The sequence below is a fragment of the Erpetoichthys calabaricus genome, chromosome 14, assembly GCF_900747795.2.
Source record: "Erpetoichthys calabaricus chromosome 14, fErpCal1.3, whole genome shotgun sequence".
Lineage (NCBI taxonomy): Eukaryota > Metazoa > Chordata > Cladistia > Polypteriformes > Polypteridae > Erpetoichthys > Erpetoichthys calabaricus.
The window spans coordinates 75,821,270-75,843,536 of record NC_041407.2 but is presented as its reverse complement, the minus strand read 5'-3'; the positions used below and the strand labels follow the sequence as shown (position 1 = coordinate 75,843,536).

Genomic DNA, 22,267 nt, shown 5'->3' with positions numbered 1-22,267 from the left:
AAACAGGATGCACCTGAGCTTAATTATGAGCTTCATGGCAAAGGCTGTGAATACTTATGTACATGTGCTTTCTCAATGTTTTTATTTTTAATAAATTTGCAAAAATCTCAAGTAAACTTTTTTCACGTTGTCATTATGAGGTGTTGTGTGAAGAATTCTGAGGAAAAAAATGAATTTAATCCATTTTGGAATAAGGCTGTAACATAACAAAATGTGGAAAAAGTGATGCGCTGTGAATACTTTCCGGATGCACTGTAGATACTTTATTAATCCCAAGGGGAAATTCACATACTCCAGCAGCAGCATACTGATACAAAAAAACAATATTAAATTAAAGAGTAATAAAAATACAGGTAAAAACAGACAATAACTTTGAATGATGTTAACGTTTACCCCCCTGGGTGGAATTGAAGAGTCGCATATTTTGGGGGAGGAACGATCTTCTCAGTCTGTCAGTGGAGCAGGACAGTGACAGCAGTCTGTCGTTGAAGCTGCTTCTCTGTCTGGAGATGATACTGTTCAGTGGATGCAGTGGATTCTCCATAATTGATAGGAGCCTGCTGAGCGCCCATCACTCCGCCACAGATGTCAAACTGTCCAGCTCCATGCCTACAATAGAGCCTGCCTTCCTCACCAGTTTGTCCAGGCGTGAGGCGTCCTTCTTCTTTATGCTGCCTCCCCAGCACACCACCGCGTAGAAGAGGGCGCTTGCCACAACCGTCTGATAGAACATCAGCAGCATCTTATTGCAGATGTTGAAGGACGCCAGCCTTCTAAGGAAGTACAGCCGGCTCTGTCCTCTCTTGCACAGAGAATCAGTATTGGCAGTCCAGTCCAATTTATCATCCAGCTGCACTCCCAGGTATTTATAGGTCTGCACCCTCTGCACACAGTCACCTCTGACAGACACAGACACTTCCACATGCAGACATTTATATATAAGATAAATATAAATATATATACAGTGTGTGTGTGTGTGTATATATATATATAAGAGAGAGAGAGAGATCTATTTAGCTTCTCTGAAAAGCCAGATTTTTCACCCTGGAGACAAAGAAAATTCTATCTAATCAAAATAATCTACCCATATAAACACTACTACTAAATAATTTATAAAGGTCAGACTAAATCTATGCAGATGTCAGGTTCTTTTCTGCTCCTGTCAGCCGAGCACATCTTTCGTTCCCTGTCTCCCCAGCCCACCCCATTTCAGACAGCTACAGTCCTGTTCTCCAGCTCTCATGACAACTGTCTCCAAATGCAGAGCTGGACCTCCATTTTCCACGTAGCTTTCTCTCCATCTACAGGATCCCAAGGAGGATGCCCGATCATTTCCCACTCCTCTGTTCAACAGGAAACAATCCACCCCCGGAGTGCTGGCCACTTTGTCCTCTGTTGGGATCACCGACCACCTGCATTCTCACCACCACACTGGCTGGCACTTCCCTAACTCTGCCTTTCCTTTACCAGTCTGATTTCACTAACTGTCCTGCTCAGACTCCTGTGAAGCTTACAAGAATGCAGTGTCTCTAATTACAGCCCCTTGGAGCTCTAAAGAAGCAACTGGCTGAAACACACATGGATACACAGACAGCCGATCTGCCCGTAAACACGAGTTGCTCCACCACACTACTACTTATACCTCGCTACAGACTGTAAATGTGGATTATAGTTTCATGAACAGGTTTTTAAAATGCAGTTTCTGAAGAACCACTGGAACAAGGTTCAGTTTAGTACACATGGTTTTCAGCAGTGAAAATGGCCACAGCCTTGTAGAGCTCAGGTTGTGTTTTGATTTAAATTTCCCGTTTTAATTGGATGGCTGTCTTGACTGAAGAGATGCTTGTTTCCTGTGTTCATCTTTACTATGTCATTCCTGAAATTCTATGCAAGGTGTTTTCTTTTTATAGTAACATTTATGCGCTTTATATAGAGTATTAGTATAATTTCATGATCATTTAACTTGTAAATATTTCTGTTTGTCATTTTTAAGCTGTTCTTTGCTAACAATCATGGAAGTGAGAAATGACACTGAAGTATTTGCTCCTCTCCAGTGTTGTCATTCGCTCCCATATCTGCTCTGCACTTTGCTAATTTCCCTTATGTCTGTGATCCTGTATAAGAATAAATAGATATGGAAGATGGATGAATACTGTAGATAAAATAATACAATTAAAGGAGAAAGCTGCACAGGGAAAGAAAGTGAATTAACAAGAGGAAAACAAAAAATAAAACTCTTCACTATTAAATTTTGTGGTTGAAAGCTCAAATATTCCAATAGCTTCAAATTAAATTGCTTGGTGCAGGCTGTAAGAGAGGCAAAACTGCATTAATTCAACATGCATCTTAATTAAAAGCAGGAATGAGTCACTGGTTATAAAGTTAGATGGACCGAGAACATGCAGCCACAGGGCCATCCAGGACTGAACGAGAACATTGTTCCTGGAGTGAATACTTCATCTGCACTCTTCACTGAATTCAAATCCTCATATACTGTTTGTGGCACCAGCGGCCTCTCCAGATGTAATGAAACTAAACGTGCAACTTTTGAAATGAACACACACAAGCCACTTCTTTCCATCAAGAACTGTTTTTCACCACATGCTCTTGAACGACTCTTCATTCCAAAAAGCGTAAAGCCATCTGAGTTCATGAGGTACATATTGTGCTATGTTCTAAATATTTCTGTTTTTTACAGCAGATTATGACTTTACAAAGGAATGTTTCTTCTAACAACTTTTAAATGATCTTGTTCTGAAAAAGAAAATGCTAAGTAATGTAAAAAGTAGCCATCATACATGGCAAGGCTGTGGAAAACAAATGGCAGCATTCAAAAAAAGAAACTGAACAGGAGCAGCCGTATAGACATGGCCTTCCCATAACAGGATTTGTAGACTTCAGAAGAGCTACATGATGAATCTGCAATGAAGAAAATGTATTGCACTTGATTTCAATAAATGCAAGCAGCAATGGCATTACAGATGCAAAGTTTTGTACTACATATTTTTGAAGACTCCTACCAACACCACCAATCACTTGAACAATGGCATCCAGTTCAGCCCAAATTCTTCTTCTTCTTTCAGCTGCTCCCGTTAGGGGTTGTCACAATCGATCATCTTTTTTCCATATCATCCCATCCTCTGCATCTTGCTCTGTTACACCCATCACCTGCATGTCCCTTTTCACCACATTCATAAATCTTCTCTTTTGCCTTCCTCTTTTTCCTTCCCTGGCAGCTCTATCCTTAACATCCTTCTTCCAATATACCCAGCATCTCTCCTCTGCACATGTTCAGACCAATGCAATCTCACGTCTCTGACTTTGTCTCCCAACCATCCAACTTGAGCTGACTCTCTAATGTACTCATTTCTAATCCTGTCCATCCTCGTCACACCCAATGCAAATCTTAGCATCTTTAATTCTGTCACCTCCAGCTCTGTCTCCTGTTTTTTGGTCAGTGCCACCGTCTCCAACCCATATAACATAGCTGCTCTCACTACCGTCCTGTAGACCTTCCCTTTCACTCTTGCTCACACCCGTCTGTCATAAATTATTCCTGACACTCTTCTCCACCCATTCCACCCTGCCTGCACTCTTTTTCACATCTCATCCACAATCCCTATTACTCTGTACTGTTGATCCCAAGTATTTAAACTCATCCACCTTCGCCAATTGTACTCCCTACATCCTCACCATTCCTCTGACCTCCCTCTCATTTCCACACAAGTATTCGTTCCTACTGACATTCATTCCTCTCCTCTCTAGAGCATATTCCCACCTCTCCAGGGTCTCCTCAACCTGCTCCCTACTATCACTACAGATCACAATGTCATCAGCAAACATCATAGTCCACGGGGACTCCTATCTAATCTTGTCTGTCAACCTGTCCATCACCATTGTAAATAAGAAAGGGCTCAGAGCTGATCCCTGATGCGATCCCACCTCCACCTTGAATGCATCTGTCACTCCTACTGCAGACCTCATCACTGTCACACTTCCCTCGTACATATCCTGTACAACTCTTATGTACTTCTCTGCTACTCCTGATTTCCTCATACAATACCACAACTCCTCTCCAGGCCAAATTACTGCAGAAAATTCAGCTAGGGCAATAGAAAAAAAAAATAGAAAACAAATGGATGGGTTGATTCAAGATCATGGGTCATTTTGACTCTTCTTATTCATATAGTATGATTACATACATTATATATATAAAATCTTCATCCAGTTTATTAATAGATTATATGCTGTTTTGACAATTACATTTGTATATCATCATACATGCAGTCCTGGGGGAAGTGTTTAACGGGTATGGTACAGTTAGACATGGGGGGATTTCCCTTTCCTCTAGAGTGGAAGAAAAGCAGCCAAAAGAGATGAAGGGCTTCACTTCCAGCACAGTCCACCACAAGCCCCCACTCCTTATGGTCACCCGGATACTTAAATTGCTCCTCAACCAGAAGTCAGCTTTCTTCTGGGACCTGCTTTAGAAGAGGACAGAGCTCTGACTCTAAAGTGGAACTGTTTCAACAACTCATAGATGTTTCAGCAACACCTAAGTTCTTCACATTTGTATCTTCTCTATGACATTCATGTAATGAGGTTCCTGAGTAAGGTTGTGGGGCTTATGTTGCTTTCACATGCTATCAGAGTTTTTGGAGCACTGACTTGTGATGTTTCAACTTCCCACTTCAGTGCTTTTATGCAAATTTATGGTTGAATTGTTAGGAGATGTGTGAGGTTGCTGTTGATTTGTTACTTGCTCTGCAGATTTGTGATAACAACAACAAACAGCATTTTTTAATGAAAATGATGAGCAAGCTAAACGTATTAAATCACTTCACTCCAAATGCAATTCAACCACAAAAAAACACATTTCTGGCTGACCAGGTTATATTTTTTATTATATTCAATTTACTAAAATGAAAAGTCAGCATTACACCACAAGTTGCAGAATTTCAGGGAGCTTTGTTTTCTCCAAATCATCAGACTCAACTTCGGAAGGTGTTTACATGGAATTTCTGACTTAGGAAACTTCATATCTACCACCTGTCCGATAGCACATGAATGCAGCATCTCTCTGTCTCTAATAGAATGTGGAGCTCAGCAATATGGGAGGAATCTAGAGTTGGACCACTAATTCTCCAGACTGTGAGAAACTAGGTTTGGGCACGTAGTGAGGATGCCTCTGGTGGGTGATGTATAAGCCATTGCCCAAAGGAGAAGACTCAGGGCTGACCCAGGAGATGCTGAAGGGTTTACATCTCTCAGCTAGCCTGGTACCATCTGTAAATTTCTCAAGAGGAGATGGAAGACGTAGCTTAGATTAGGGTGGCTGGTCTGTTCAGGTGAGAATTTTGTCATATGGCCCCTCATAAGAATAAGCGTAGTGAAAGTGATGTGAAGTGAAATTTTAGAGGAAGGGGGTATAGTGCCCACTGTTAATGTGATAAACTTTAAGCAAGACCAAATATACAGACCTTGGCATCTCTGAAGGCTATTTGTGCAAAAAGATACACTTTAGAGGAATGAATACTACCATTTATATTGGATACGTTTTGGACTAAAGAAGTTTAAAAATTTCAGCAGTGACATTCCTTATGTCCGACCGGGAGTGGTACCTGTCTCGTGTTCAAAGTTGCCAGGAGATGCCCTAGTTCTCCACAGCATAATCATGGGAAATGTGGTTTCTAAAATTGGGCATAGGGATCAAACAAAGCCAACTCAGCTTCCTTAGACTTTATTGAGTAACTCCACATGCCCTCTATAAAGATTATTTGTAAGCACTGATAATTTACATCTGCATAATGCCTCACCGTGACAGCCAAATCAGAACTTTTCTTTCTTCTTAATTTTCTTGCTTTATAGTCGTTCTGGTGTGTGTTCAGACAAAGGTGTGTGTGTTTATTTATTTATATAGCTTATGTAAAATGCCAAATTTCCCTCAAGAGACAAATACAGCTCTATCTGTCTCTCTACAGCAAATTAATCTGTTCATCACATGATGAAGATTGTATGACCTTAACACAAGAAAAGGGAAGACATCAACTTTAAGAGATCCTTACAAAGAGGTTAGAACCAGCAAATATGAAAAACCCAGCAATTCAGGACTGAATTTGATTGCTCAGCAAGTGAGTTTTTACTGGTATGCAATGGGAGGCAGCAGCTTGGCCATCAGCCATTCAAATGTCACTGCAGCTTCACACAGATATGCTTGACAAAGTTATACTTCACAGTCAGACGTCTACAGTTTCAAAGAACTAAACGTTTGAAACAAGAAAAATCAATCAGGTGCAAGCTAAGCCATTCAGAATGCTGGAAGTAAAGAAAACACATAAGCATCAAGTCAAAATAATGGGGTTTTTAACTCAGAGTTTCACCTCATTTCAAAAGCAGGAGGTATAAAAAGCTTCCAAGTCTCCATATACAGTACGCTACATCCTCACAATCATCCTTTCCAGCCAGCGACTCAGTAAAACCAGTCTTGGTTCTACACACTTGCACACAAGAGACACATTGTTCTTCAAAGCAGCAGACAGGCGGTGGCATACCCCACAGCCAAAAATTCATTTCCAGCTTCTGACATCAGATTACAGTGACAAGGCAAGCTTTATGCACGTGAAAAAGCTGTGCCCACTATTGTCAGATTTTTCTGTATTTAAAAATATCCAGTTCCTATTAGGGAGTTGGTTTTGCAGATGTCAATTTTAAAACTGCCATCCTTCAGCTCAAGTGTACAAATTAGCAGCATGATGTTATGACTTGAACCTGTGTCTCCTGTCCAGGGCTGGATGAACCATTAAGCAAAATCAGCATGTGCATAGGGCATCAAGGGAAGAGGGAGCTCCACAGACATTTTCTATTGTCAGATTTACAATTGACCACCTAGTGCAAATCTGCAAATGGTGCAGCTGAACCAGGTTCCACAAAAAGGGGCTCCCACATTAAATTAAAAAATACATATTATATATATATATATATATATATATATATACACACACAAAATAATAGAAATAGTAATAGAAGTCAGTGATATAAATTAATCTTGGGAATACAATAAAATTAGAATCTGGTAACTGCCACACAGTCCACCGAGGCACACATGAGCATTCTTGTCGTGGTCACGTCATCAACTGAGAGTGAGTGCCACTCATATATAGGGGCCACCAAAATCTTTTAAGTGCTTAGGGCCTCTAAAGGTCTTAATCTGACCCTTATTTGCTCAAAATATGTGAATTTCTATTTCCCAGCCTCTATGATTGAAAACATGTTTGTGAAAGAAAAAAAAAAGGCTCCCTGTCTTAGACGGTAAAACCCTTCACAGCAAAAGCAAAATGACAGCAGAACCTAATTGGTGATCACGTCAAAAAGGCTGCGAGTGAAATCTGCAGACCATGTGAATTTTCTACAACATAAATTCAAAGAAAGAAATTTCTATGATCAATTCATGTGTGTGTATATATATATATATATATATATATACATATATATATATATATATATATAAAAAAAAGACTGGCCACTTTATTAGACACCCCTGCTCATTAAACAGCCAATCATGATGCTACAGATCAATACATTTTATATCAGTATGGTGGGACAGTCATGGGAAAGATGTGCGGTTCAAGGAAGTACGACTGTGGTAGGACTTGGGCCGGTTGCAGCTTTTCCCGAAATGGCATTCAGTACAGTCACTAAAGGTTACAGGGAATGGTGGGATAAAAAAAAAAACACACAGAGCAAATGCCAGGTCTGTGGATGAGAACATCTGATAAAGCCGAGATCAGACTGACAAGTCCCACTCAAGCCTAACAGAAAGGGCAAAAATACTCAACAGCTGTATACATGAACACCTCAGACATTTAAATGGATGGGCTAGAGTAATAGCACCTGATATGTTCTGCCAAGACTAGCAAGAGGAGACTGTGGTAGGTTTGTAATCTCCAAGATTGGACAATCAGAGGGTAAAGATGCTATCTTGTCTGACAACTCTTGATTTCTCTTGTGTCAAGCATGTGGCAGACTATTTCCATGTCACAAAAGACACATCACCCCAAGCCACTTCCTTGACCAGGAGAGTGACTCCAAAGGCCTACACATCCCAATTCAATGGAGAACCTTTGGGAAGGAGGTGAATGGGCAGCGTGCTGCATAAAAATAAATCTGCAAAAACTGTGTGGTGCTATTGAATCAGCACAAAGCAGACTCAATACATTTCCAGCAGCTTACTAAAGCCAGGCCTCACAATTCAGGCTGTTTTGAAGGTAAAAGACATTATAACCTGGGAATCAGGGAGGTGTTCCTAGAAAAGTGGCCATAGAGTACCTCCTTAACTCCAAAGAGGTTTTTTTTTTTTTTTGGTGGTATTCTAGCACTTCAGTATTATAAGGAATACCAGTGGACAGATCCAGTCAGTTATGCGTTCAACACACACAGAATTAAAACTTCTCTAGCAATGCAGGAGAAGCAAAAATACATTAAAAATATAAATACTGCCTATACCAAGATAGAGCATTAAAAGCAAATAGAGCTCAATACTTGAGGATTAACTACACCACACCATTAACCTCAGATTTAAAAAAAAAAAAGGCACCTTTAACATTCCAAGTCAATTCAACTTGGTTAGGGGTGACGGACCACTGAACACCACCATGCTGGAGCCTCCCAGCAACAGTGGGCACAAAGGAAGAGACATTAGTGCCACAGGCCTCAACAGGTTAACTGGCAATTCCAGACCGGCCTTAACACGAGACCTTGGGATGTTTGAGGAAAAGGAAACTACTTGGTATTTAGCTCTCCTCTTATTTGAGCAATGTGCTGAAGATCAGTACAGGAAAGAGAAAAGGAACACTTCACCTTCATACACCCACCAAAAAAGACCAAATATTAAATTTAAAACATCAATAGTGACTGGTGGGCTGGTGCCCTGCCCGGGGTTTGTTCCTGCATTACACCCTGTGTTGGCTGGGATTGGCTCCAGCAGACCCCCCATGACCCTGTGTTAGGATATAGCAGGTTGGATAATGATGACGGTCATCAGTATTGAGACTTATTATGGAGGCCACTTAATTTACTTCCATTTCGTAAGCCCAGAGCATATTAGTGTTGAGGCCCTAAAGTAATGTTGGCTACTTGTAAGCTTGACAAAGGCAAGGAAGAACAAACTAGCAGCTAACTTCAATGTCAGTCACATTACAGGATTTCTAGTCAGAGGAGATGGCAAACATGGCACCAGCTGCTTCTCTCTCGTCACTTGAGGTTGGATTATTTGACCAGAAATTGCAAGGAATGACCGACTCCTCTGACTACTTTACAGTCTAGTTTTACATTGCCTAATTAGCACAAGTTCACCCCCTTTTTTGGGCAGGCAATGTGCTGCCTGATGGCACTGGTGCTGTATGAATGCTTCCCAGATGCATAATGTTCAGCCACAACTGGCCTTTTTAATTTTGGTTTGTAAAAAAGTCAGATGAGCCTGTCCATTTGTGAGGTCTAAAACATCAATTCCTTATTCCTCATAGCTGTAAAACATTTTTGACTGAGTGCTCAACGCCTCCCGACTTGAGATAAAATGAAACTGATTAGGCCTGAGTCGCTGGGTATGTCAGATTATACATCATGGGAGTGAATGTTTAAAATGAAGTCAGTGACGAACGAAAATTCTCTTAAGTCACATAATGTTACAGGACCTTCAAGAGAAAAGCCAGCCAGGGTGCAGGATCTTGAGGACAATGGCTTTCCCTACAGCTGCTGGAACAGGATAGACTGCTTAATTAACATTAGAACACTAAGCCATTGGAATACAGGGTTAGAATGGTATGAGGAAATCTATGCCTCTTTATGCTATGCGATACTATATTAAGATGCCAAACCAAAAGAAAAGAAACCGGACCTAGAAGGAACACCAAAATTACAGATTACCGTTTCAAAGACTGAACACAAGTTCATGCACTTTAGAGCAGGGGTCCTCAAACCCAGTCGTCCTGGGGACCCCCTGTGGCTCCAGGTTTTTGTTCCAGATTCATAATCAGCGACAACCTGATAACACGGACCTCATTTAATAAGCTGGCTTTTTTTTTCTTCTTATTCTACATTCAGAAAAGCACAGCAGCATGATTTTTACATTTATGACATTTAGAAATCTCTACATTTTCTATAGATTTAAATGCTGGACTCTTGATTTCATTATATTTTGCCCTCTCTGTGCAGTTTTACCCTTTCGTTGTATCTTAACAATTAAAAACGAGCAGAGCAGACATCCAGGCAAACACTGAATAATCAAAGGCTGCTACTTTAGCATTAGACCCACTGATTAGTAAACAATGAATTAAACAATTAGAACTTGAAACGTAGCATGAAAATCAAGATGAAAATGTTAAAACACATTCCCATATAACTACTTTTGTTTTAAACAAATGTACTAACTTAGTTTTATAATTTCTATTTTGTTTCCGAAAACACAGAACTTGGGAAATAACACCACTTAATTAGCCCAGGAGTCCAATTAAAAACAAGCTGGTTGGAACAAAAACCCGCAGCCACAGGGGGTCCCCAGGACAGAGTTTGGGAAGCACTGCTTTAGAGCTCACTTTCTGATGTGAGCCACGTAATGTGCAATCCGCAGCTAAGAGGCAGACGTTGTACCAAAGCAGCCCACTGCATTTTGGGTGTGATGAGTGGCCCTGTACACAGACCACTTAAATCCTCATCATTGGACATATGCTAAACAAATGATGCAACAAAATCCAATTAAACAGTGGTGTATTTAATAGCTGAAGAGGAAAAATAAGAACCTTTGTCACTGAAAATATATTTGATAATTAGATAAAAATATTTACAGTACAGTTTATAGTAGGCACTTGCAATCACAGAACAGTGAAGGTTTCATTTGTATTGCATTTTAAACAAGTCTTTGGTCCTGGGGAACATTAAAACCTCACAGGTAGAAATTAACTGATGTACATATATTGCCCAGTAATAAAAGGTGCATCAATAAAAATTCCATTCTTGTTCTCCCTGACATACAGCATTTAAAGTAAAATAAAGCAAAGCACTCCTCAGTTGCAGGCAGCCATTTTTTTTTTTCTTTTGTTTTTTTTAATTCCATTTTGTGCTTTGATACTCATTCCCCAACCTGCAGAATGCTAGCTCAACCCACCACAGTTATTTCAGTTACAAGGCAGCCATGTCTGATAAGAGTTGGTGCATGGCGGCAAGAGAGGCTGGACGTGGGCAATGTAATAATTGTTGAAATTAATGTCTCTGACGTAGGGTGCAGGCTGGTAGTAACAGGTCACATTAGTCACAGTGGGGATAACGTTCTGCTCTGCCAGGACTCTCAAAGCCAACATAGCAATAAGATTTAGAGTTTGTCTCCTCTCGTGACCCATTAGACACACTGTGCTCTCATTGACCACACTGTGCAGTGTCACTAGGCAGTCATATCGCTTGTGTTCCATCCCCACAAAGTGATTCTGCAGGTAGGCCTCAAGTTTCCGTTGCTGCTCTGCAATGTCCGAAAAGTCTATGAAGAAGCGTGAGCACATGTACCTCTGAAGAGACTTCATCTCTGCCTCTGAGCAGGGCCGAAAGCCTCTGACCAACAGGTTACAGTACTTAAGAAGCCCCCCACCGCGGATTTCCTCAGGGCTGCGAGTCGCAATGATTCTTTTGCGTAAATGGTCTACGGCTTCTTCAAAGTCTCCGTACATACTCTCCCCCAGAACAGTGGGATGAAAGTTTTCAGACATGGGGGTCTCCGAACATTTGTCAAACAACAAAAGGGAGTCCAAGGTTATCTGAAAAGAGTCTACGCTGAACTCAAACTGCCGCCGTAGCGAGTCCACAAACTTCAGCTCCACATTCTTGCCAGTGTTATTTGAAAGGGAGATGAGGCTCCATCGATCGGTCTCATTGCATACCTTTACTAACTTTTGCACATAGGCCTCTTTTAGAGTCAGGGGAGTGATGCGGTCTTTGTTAACACCCGGAGGAAGGAAATCTAGCAGACAGTCCAGCACCACATCCTTGACCAGGCGAAAAACCTTATCAGTTTGCAGCTCTAAGCCAAAGATCAAGTCCAAGTCCTTGTACCCAAGGCCACTGTCGTGATGAAGGACATGGCTGGCTGCAGACCCATTCAGCTTCACGTCACGGACATGGATCCCTTTCTGCTCCAGACGATTTCGAACAACCTACAGGAGGGGGAGGGGGGGGGAAAAAAAAAAAAATTAGCATTTCAGTAAAATTACATATCTGCTCACACTGGACATTAACTTTTGTAGAACCTCTCCAAACCAAACCACTCCAAACACTGTCTCAAGACTAAAAGATATCACGGGCTGGGTCAGCTGTCAGACAATGTCACATTTCATTTAAACTGATGGATGTTTGCCTTTCTGGAGGTTTCCCCAAACCAGCCACCTTGTTGCTTTGTCCAAAGAATAAACATTTTTGAAGACTATAGTAAAAGCAGAAAGGCAGTTGGGACACAAGTAGTGTCTTGTTCTCCTAGTCCATTCACATGCAGAGTTTGCATGGGCTTCACCAGCCTTCCTCCCAAATCTAACAGACACGCATGTTAGGTTGCCTGGCGATTCCAAGTTGCCATTCATTATGGAGTGTGCCCTACAAGACCCTTTCTACCATTGCTTCTTGCCTTTCACACAAGTTTACTGGATGTGCTTCAGGGAAACATGCCCTAAAAATGGACAGATGGAATCCTCAGTTTCCTCCTCATATCCAGGATATCACTAAAGGGACAGGCTTATTGTGCACCATTTTAATATGCTCATAGAACACAAATGAAAACCTTCAAGAAGCATATTGACAGTTTCAAGCTGAAATTGTCATTCAGTAGACTTTGAAAAAACTCATTTCTCCTGAGGGGTTTGATGACATTTCATCTCATCCATTTTTCCTACTGCCCTGACAAGTTCCCCAGCCCCTGCTGCAGAAAAACAATCCCACAACAGGATGCTACTATCTCCATGCTTTCCTGTAGGTATGGTGTATTCTTTGGATAGTGAGCTGGATTGACTTTCCACCAGGACAACCGAGGTGCACATTTGGCATTGAGGCCAACTACTTGGATTTTGGTCTCATCTGACCATACGACTTTTTCCCCACTTGACCTCAGAACTTTCAAGGTGTATTTTAACAAAGCTCAATCAAGACCTGTTCTGGCTTTTATTTTTTGTCAGTTCCCACTTAAATAGATTTCAGATTTGGCCTGATACAATGAGGAGCAGCCAGATCAACATGACACTTTAGATTAGAAGCAGCCACTTGGCCTGAACAGCTATTAGAGGATTCCCACAAGTTTTCAATGCATCTCCAGCACACAGCCACTCTGAAGTTTGTAATATTCAGCTCCAGTCCCTTGTATAGGAATGAACCAAATGTTCTCACTTGAGAATCCAAACATTGTCTCAAGACTAAAAGAGCTGACCCAGCCTGTGATATGTCAGAAGACAATGTCACATTTCATTTAAACTGATGGATGTTTGCCTTTCTGGAGGATTTACTAAACCAGCCACCTTATTGCTTTGTCCAAAGAATCAACCATTTAGAATTACTTTTGGGGGGTGGAGAAATGAGCAACAGGAACCATCAGCAGCATTTGCCACAAGGAAAAATGTTCAGGTACGAGATACCAGCTGACATCAAAGTACTAACCGCACTTGCATACCATGCCAAATTAACTTACATGTCTTTGGTTACCCTCACATACCAAGGAAATGCCAAACAGACATTAAATCGGGAAAAATTCACACCTCAAGGCAAGAATCAAACCCAGGACTCCGATGCCATGTGTTTACAATGGCAACTACAATGCCGTTATAGTGGCATACAAGGAAAAAATGGCTGATACGATTTGGCAGGGCACAGGATCCATTGTATACATGCTACAAGGCTAATGAAAGCTTCTGACCAGTTGCACTTTCAGGTGCAAATAATCTTACATGCCATGGACTTTTGACCACTGCTGTTTGACAGACTACATTAGCAAAGATCAGACCAGCCACTTTAGAACGTTTGACATTGCAGTAAGTGACAATAGCAAAGCCATCAAGTATAACCATGACAGCTAAATGTTAGACGTATGCCTCTATGTTCATTTTTATTTATTTATTTATTTATTTTTAAATGGGTTTCCTGTTTTCCACCCTGTATCTGAATCTGCCAGAATAAATTCTCAACACTGTAATCCTGAATTGGGCAAAACAGGTAGTGACAAGGATTATTGCAGCTTGCCAATAATACTTTGAACCTAAACATGGACATTAAAAGGAAGATTTAACGTGTTCTGACCTGCCCTGTAGTCATTTACAGTTTGTGCTTCGTTTCAAGGACAGATTTACAGAAAGCATACAAGTGTGCAGAGACCATCACCAGCTACCTGTGGAGTGGACTTGCAGGACATTCAAAGCCAACTGCCCAAACTGTTTTGACAGGAGATGGAGTTTAAGGCGATCCTCCAAATTTGACTGGTGGGTTTGGGTAATTTGGCATACAAACTTGAGTCAACAGTAAGGACAGGTGAAGGACTTGATCCATTCTACCCAATTATTATATACAATGATCAGTTTTGATGCTATTCATCTTGGAATGATAGACTCCAAAATCTGGACTTGAGAACCTGTGACATATTCACCAGGACAACAGGGCAAGCCATATTCTAGATAAAGAAACCTAAACTCAAAGCCATCTGCTCACTCGAAAGTACAAAATCTAGACCATAACAGACTGAGTGAAGTAAAGCAACAGTGCTGCATCTCATAACATGACCTAAACATGTACTTTCAGGAAAGATTATAGCCTCCTGTAAAATTCGAAATTAAAAAAAAGGAACTTCAGCACTAACCCAGCTCCTCTGCTTTCAATATGTTTCTCCAAAAATTGCACGAACCAGCATATGGCGTGCAGCCAGAGAGGCCACAGACACAGACAGTAGCACAGACTACAGACAGCAGTCCTGGCAAGTCCTCAAGAGAAGGATAAATCAAGTTGAGCTTTATAACAAAATAAAGTAACCAGATGTATGTTAAAAACTGAAACAAAGATTCAGTTTGTCAGAGTGCTTTTAAGTGTTGATGCCTGCAAGGCAAACTCCAGATTCTCACAGCATTTAAAATGAGGATGACTAGACTTCTCATGATAAAATGATTTCTCATTATTTGTCTTTTCTCAAGACAAAAACAAAAACAAACCAAAATCGAGCAGTGTTTGTCAAGTGTTGATACTGTGGAATTTCTACTATAGCAAACATGCCAAGGCTTTAGAAGCAAAAAGCTAAAAATTGTTCCCACATTGATAATGAACAATCAATCCACCAGCCAAACGAGTCCCCGAAGTGACTCCGCACACATGTGCGCACCTCATGCCCTCCATGATATCCACCTCAAACTAGCTCACCATATTCAGGCCCAAATCTGCCAGTCACTAACCTAGGATATACAAGAAATAAGATGTTACCAGGACAAATAGGGAAATTGACCAAATGAAAGCTCGATATTAAGGTTAAGGAAAGGATAAATGCAAATTAAAACCTGAGCCCTTGGAGGCAGGAGAAGGACCAGCCACGACAAAGGCGTAAGTAGCAAGACATACATTAGCCTACTTTGGCAGCTCTGGCCTAAAATCAGGATAATCTGTTTAAGTGCTGGCAGAATCACCTATAGCTACAACCAGCCCTCAGCCCCTAACCAAGGTTATGGAGATGGGATTACCTGAAGAAAACTAGATGAACGATACACTTCCTGAGCAAAATGAGAAAACAGTAGAAGATCTCAAATGTGATCTCAAACTAATACACCAAATCAAAAGCAGAGCCCTTACCCAAATGCTATGTAGTCTAATTCCACTACAAACAAACCCAAGGTGCACACAAATTGAACAGACTTGCCATATGTTCAGTAAACGGACGTGAGGGAGTAAAAAATGGATCTCCAGCAGGGCAAACACCGACACCCCCTTCCAAAAACACAGCAGCACTTCAGCACCACCAGAACTCCTTCCTCCCTAAATGAAGCTATAAACCTTCACACCAGGCAAGGCATGCAAGCAGGTGAGTACTGGCATGGGAGGCCTGATGGTGGTCTCCTGTTTGAAGTTCTTTTGGTTTTAAGACCACACATGAAGAGAAAGGGTAGTCTATCTGAAGGTTTCATGGAAAATTACATTTGGAAAGGACAGCATAAACATGCAATAAAGAAATGGGCCCAGGCTGCAAAACTTAAGATGGAAAAAAAATAGAATAGTGACTAGTGGATTTTTTTTTACTAAAAAAAAAAAAAAAAAATTCAAAAGGAACAAAGACGAAATAAAAAAATCTGGACTCTAAAAAGCAGACCTTTCCTAATGGCTTCCTTCAAACATCCACAGACCTCCTTAATCCAAGTCAGGGTCATGGCAGGGGCTAGAGATCAGAACAGACCTCAAAGCAGAAACCAGCTATAGACAGTGCAACAGTATGGTGCCCACACGGCGCTCATTTATAACCGCCAATTAACACATGCAAGTCTTCAAAATCTTAGCAAAACCACTCTGACAATAGAAAGGTAGAGGAGCCACACTAATCAGCATACAAGACACCAGAATGTAAAACAAATAAGCGCGGCAGACATGAGGTAGAGTCTACAGGACAACACAGCAGAAGTGTGGTTAGAAGAGGCGGCCGCCTTCCAGCATTGTTAGCTGCTGCAAGCAAGTCAAGTTAACTGGTTTACAGTTTCTCCAGTCATTACCAACACACTGATGTTCTAGTACTTCAAGAACCTTTGCAATCAAAGCTGAACTTTGTTAAACAAACAGTGATTCACATGCAGTTAAAGGGAAGTGGGAAAACTGAATATGCCTTATCAGAGAATCGTGGCCATAACTGAAAGTAAAAACAGATAGGAGAAGCTGCTCACTGGATTTCCCCAGACAATTAAGACCATTAAAACTTTGTGTCCCTCAAGATCAGCACTATGTACAACAGCAGGCAAACACATGTTAAGTGCATTATGTTCAGCAGCAGCTCTGAGGCCATTCATCAAGGTTAAGCTCAGCACCACCTGGTGCCAAGGCTAAAATAAAAGCAGTTGAGCTGTGGTTCAGGCACAGTTAGAGATGCCATACTGCTCTCCATGCCTAGTCTTAGAAGCAGAGGGGCAGTCTACAGGCTAAAGACCTTGCTGTGGAAGACAAGGCTGGAGGTTCGCAGTCCACAGACACTAGCAAGCTAATTGTTTCATCTACCCAATAAAATTAAGGTAGGGTGTTTACCATGGAGGGGGGGAAAATCGGCATAAACACAAATTTACCTAATGGTAAGGCAGGACAAATCAGGAAGAAAAAAGCCCAGAACTATTCACAGTAACTGGTCCATGCAGGTGCAGATCATAAGAGGCACAGCACTATGTAAGCAGGCTGAAAACAGCACACTTAAACTGAAATCAGAATTTATAGCTCATAAATGTTGGCTATAAATTCAGAACTGCATCACTAAAGCTATATGGATGTGAGGTATATGGATTTGGTATGTTATGTTATCAAAATTTTACTCTTGCATTTTCTTAAAGAATCATGGTAGTTAGTACTGCTGTCTCAACTCGGGAGTTCTGGATTAAGACATTGACAAGGCACTATACAGCATCAACAGGTTTTCATGTTAGCATAAATTTCCCCCAAATGTAAATTTTTTTCCCTCAAATCAAAGATGCTCAGGCTAACCAGTAAGAGTGAATGGGGTTGTATGCAAGTGTGCCCTTTGATAGACTGGTGTACCATTAGGGGCTTGTTCTAGCCTTGCAAATCATGCTTCTGGGGTAAGGAGTGGTATGGTATGCCAAGACTTTGAACTTGATGGTTATAGTTATTGGATGGTTGATGGGTGCTGAGGGGAAGAAGGAAAAAAAAAAAAAAAAAAGGTACAAATATCCAGGTTCCAACTCAGATTTCAAAGTTGGGGTGTTCCTCAAAACAGACAATCCACAGATCAGCCAATAAAGATTTGAAGCATTGGTGAAAAGAATTTGGCAGAACAAGGTGTGTTTCAGGTGGATATTCTTTGAAAACAGCAGTGTTAAAAAAAAAAAAAAATTACATACAGCTATTAAAATTAAAATAGGAAAAACGAGTTACAAATCTGTATTTTTAAAAATGTTGGTTTTCCAGCTTAAGTTCAGCAAGGTTAGTTTGCCAACCCTGGACAGAACTCAAGTAGAGTGGGCCCAAACACATTCTAATATGCAATGCTTTTCTGACATTACAATTATGGTTATAATATACATAAAAAAAGCTGTACAATTTTGAGCATGCTGTGGCAAGATAACTAAAAACAAATCCAATGGCAAGCATTAAATAGAATGCTAAGACTTCATTACAACTTGTGACACACCTGATGAATGCGCAATGCCAGAATGTGGTGCATTGCTTCAGTTTTGTAACCTTGTACCTGTATACTTTATTGTACATCCACACTAATCTTCTCCATGTCCGCCCCAAGGATGCTACCAAGACTTTAGAAAAAGTAAAAAAAAAAAAAATCTGGTAGACTAGAAGATACCCCTGTGCCTTTCCACAGTGGATGGATTCATAAAACTAAACTGGCTCAATACGAAGGAGTGGCATTTGACCCAAGTGTTCTATACCAGGGTTATTTTCTGTCTAGCATCCCTAGCTGCTGGGTGAGGCTCCCTACACTCAAAAAAGCAGATTCAGAAAACTGATAAAACATTTAGGATTTTAAAAGGTGTTACAGTAGTCTTTCCTAAAGCATCTCATGGTGGTCTTACAATAAGATCGCTTGATCACATCCCGAACTGACAAGATCAGACTTTAAGCAACCATACACAAACTCACACACACAGCCCAAACTGGTATGTTTAGCAGGCTCCTTTAACTAAGGAAATACAAGTATTCATTATATGTACTGACAATTGTACAATATAAAGTAACAGGCCGCTTGAGTCATTTGAGGTCACACAGTGAATGCGAGTTGGGGGGAGATGGGCTACACAATCACATTATCACCCCCGAGTCCCCTTAAGGGCATTAGAAGACTTATGGAAAAAAAAAAAAGATCTATTGCCTTCAACAGGAAAGGCAGTTTCATAATATATGAAAGAAAAATTATGCATTAGTGCCCCCTTAGGACACATTTCTTAAGTTAATGCTCAAGATCGCACACCAGAGGAACTGCACGTCTTTGTTTACTTTATACCACTCAGCAAGCAAGAGGTACGCATGTGGAGGCTCTAAATTAGTAACTCGCAGTTGGGGTAGACTTACTCAAAGGAAGCTTCTGAGCTGCTCTGCTTTAAATTCAAATTTACAGAGGTCCTGGTTAATACTAAAATTTAAATCATTCCGGTAAAAGAATACTGAATCTCTGAAAACATGGGAGGAAAGCCCAGGTGAGGGAGGACACCAACAGCCTTGTCCCAGATTAGTGATGCAGTTTTACAGGAGTACATCAAAAGTGGAAAAAGCACATTTATGGGGTAGAAGCTAGGCTGAAAAATCACTAGCTTATAAAAAAGTGGCTTAATTGAATAAAAGTTGAACACAAAGACTAAGATAAAGATGGAAAGCAGTCAACAACTGATGTAAAGGGTGAAAACACAAGTCCACTTTGTTCTCAGACAACTGATATACTAGAAAACAAGTACAATAAGTGGATGGATGGATTACATACTAAGAAAAAGTGGACATTTAAACTAAGTAGCAACAGTTCTACTCATCTAGGATGTGGGTTGTTTAAGTGGTCACACCAGGAGAATGCGGGCTAAAATGATCCACATAATCCAGAACTCAAAGGGTCACAGGGGTACAGAAATAAGGCAAATGCAATACAACATTTTCATGTCAAAAATCTAAGTAACACCATCTACAAATTCAAGCAGGTTAGTCCCATTGGTCAAAGGGCATGCTACAAACGACTGAGTTGCCTTAAAATAGACAACTATTTCAGACACTTTCTCGCGTGCCAGGCCGTGAGGCAAGGGGACTCGATATGTCGAGTGAACATCAATGTGTGTGTACAGGGCAGTCGATTCAAAGTGAACAAAAAACATACCAAGGGGGCGTGGTTTAACCAATGATGAACCCACTATATTTGACCGAAATCGTTACCCAAACCAATTTTTTTTGGGATTGTACTGTGGGGGGCTAATTCCCGAATATGAAAAGTAATTGCGTCCCCTTGAACGACTGAATGGCTCTAGTATAGAAACACGAAAATCAACCCGACCGAGAAAAACGGGGAATCGGTTATGGAGGAAACGGGGACTCGAGTATCAACCCCCTTAATGAACAGATTACATGTTAACCTTTTTATTCAAACCAGTCTAAATACCGTATTCGCAAATTTTAACAGAAATATTAGGATTTATCGTATTGTACTAATAATTTAAAAAAGCAAATGTTTGGCGATTGTAATCAAACTTTAAATAGATAATGCTAGTATGGCAAAGAAGCCCGTAAACGAAGTACAGCATTACAAACTTAAAAAAAAAAACCTATTGCCAGAGTGCCAATACTCTCGTGCGCCAACCAGATCGGATTCCGAGGCTTATAGAGGATCAGTAGATTTTATCCGATCGCATGTGACGCAGTGTCGCTTTCCTCAACTTGGTGTAAACTGTAAGCAAACCAGACCACTGAAGGCATATGTGCCGCTTTATTCCAGTTAAATCGGTCAACACTGCACAGCTGTTGGGCTTCAAGGAACCCTATACTTACCTGTACAATCTGTCGAGGCTGCACGGACAAAGTGGGGAAGTTACCCCTTCCATGAATTGGGATCGTCTCCCCAAGAATCGAGTCGAGACGCTGCACCTGCTCCCAGGATAACACGCTGAAACGCCGGCTCTGCTCCGACCCATTCCCGGAGGACATGGCGAGAATACGCTGCGATGACGTCCAGTCAGCTGTTGACGAGGGAAAACACGCTAATAGATGGACATAAAAAAGAAATTGACTTATTGAATCCAGCCGGACAATCTGCTCACAAAATCTCAGAAAGCCGCTCAAAAAAAACAAAAAACGGATGCAGTTAACCGTCAATCCCAGATTTTAACACAAGAAAGTTAGTTAGTCAGCAAGGTAGACAGCACCGCTCTTTAAGCGGAATCTGAATAAAGTAGATGGAAAGTTTTCCTTGGCAGTCCTAATACCGCTGTGTTACTTTAGGAACGACAATAAGCCACTAGCTCTAGAGCCGCAATTGCTTTTATTCCTGGATTCATTAACGCAGACCCGATCTGCCAGCTCGCCGATTGGCTGCCAGTCAGAGCTCATGAATTAACTATTAGTCGTTTCTATACCAACACAGAGGGATTCATGCGGCCACGCCCACCCTAAACTGCGTCAATGAAATTCGCACTGTGATTGGCTGTCCTATGTTTCTCTGGTAAGATAACAAGCTGCAGTCATCAGGGATTTCTTGAAGGTTATTGTCTGGAGAGAATTGGTAACGTATTTATGCACGATGCATATTTAATACCAAAAATTTCAAAAAAGCTTCCCTGTCAACTATTTAAATGTGAAAACTTTGAGAAACGTCTTTCAAATCCTCACATTATCCTATTAAAGTCCATCCTTTAGAAAACCTCGTTGGTGGTGCGGGTGATTTGGGTGCAAGTTCGGAGCCAGCCTTAAACAGGTGGCCAGTCAATCATAGGGCACTTTTAAGTACCCACTTTCAGTCTCTAGTATGGAGCCAATATAAATATGCAGTAAATATTACTGTACAACAACAATTATAAAAAATAATAACCAAAGGTTAACAAAGTCATGCAGATTGAGTGAATTGGCTTTGCTAAATTGGCCCTAGTGTGTCTTGAGTGTGTGTGTTCATCCTGTGATTGACTGGCACCCCATCCAGGGCTTGTTTCTGCCTTGCACCCGAAGCCTGGTTTGGGAAATGGATTGATGGATGGATGGATGATTAACATTTCAAATAGTTAATTGTTCTTGTTAAACATCAAAATTAAAGGTAATAAAACGAGATTAATAATTTAGCAGTAATTTATGAACTTCTGCCAATTTTAAGGATTTGTGGTCTTTAACAAGTTCCAAAGATATCACCTTTGTCATATATTCTAATAAAAGGGGAAAAATAACAGTTTCTAGTATTTTCTACGATTACGATAACATTAGAATCCTAAACAGAGAGTCTTATTTATTCACTTGTACCTATTCATCCATTAAATTATTTCAGAGTTGCAAGGACCAGGTTTTATCACAGCAATTTTAAATATTAAACAAGAAACAATCA

General features: G+C 40.8%; 1 protein-coding gene across 1 annotated transcript; it reads right to left on the bottom strand.

Annotated features, from left to right (window-relative positions):
- Nucleotides 1-11,074: 11,074 nt before the first annotated feature.
- LOC114664337 (terminal nucleotidyltransferase 5A-like) lies at nucleotides 11,075-21,208 on the bottom strand. Its single transcript, XM_028818422.2, has 2 exons — nucleotides 20,731-21,208; nucleotides 11,075-12,194 (listed from the first exon to the last, which is right to left on the bottom strand). The coding sequence occupies exons 1-2, from the start codon at nucleotides 20,884-20,886 to the stop codon at nucleotides 11,169-11,171; spliced, it is 1,182 nt and encodes a 393-aa protein (XP_028674255.1). The 5' UTR covers nucleotides 20,887-21,208; the 3' UTR covers nucleotides 11,075-11,168.
- Between the last annotated feature and the right edge of the window lie 1,059 nt (nucleotides 21,209-22,267).

What these genes read in the sequence shown, in the direction of transcription:
- LOC114664337 (XM_028818422.2), bottom strand. Translation starts at nt 20,886, where the DNA reads ATGTCCTCCGGGAATGGGTCGGAGCAGAGCCGGCGTTTCAGCGTGTTA. An exon ending in AGCCTCGACAGATTGTACAG is followed by an intron (nt 12,195 to 20,730) that starts GTAAGTATAGGG and finishes CCCCTCCTGTAG; the next exon opens with GTTGTTCGAAATCGTCTGGA.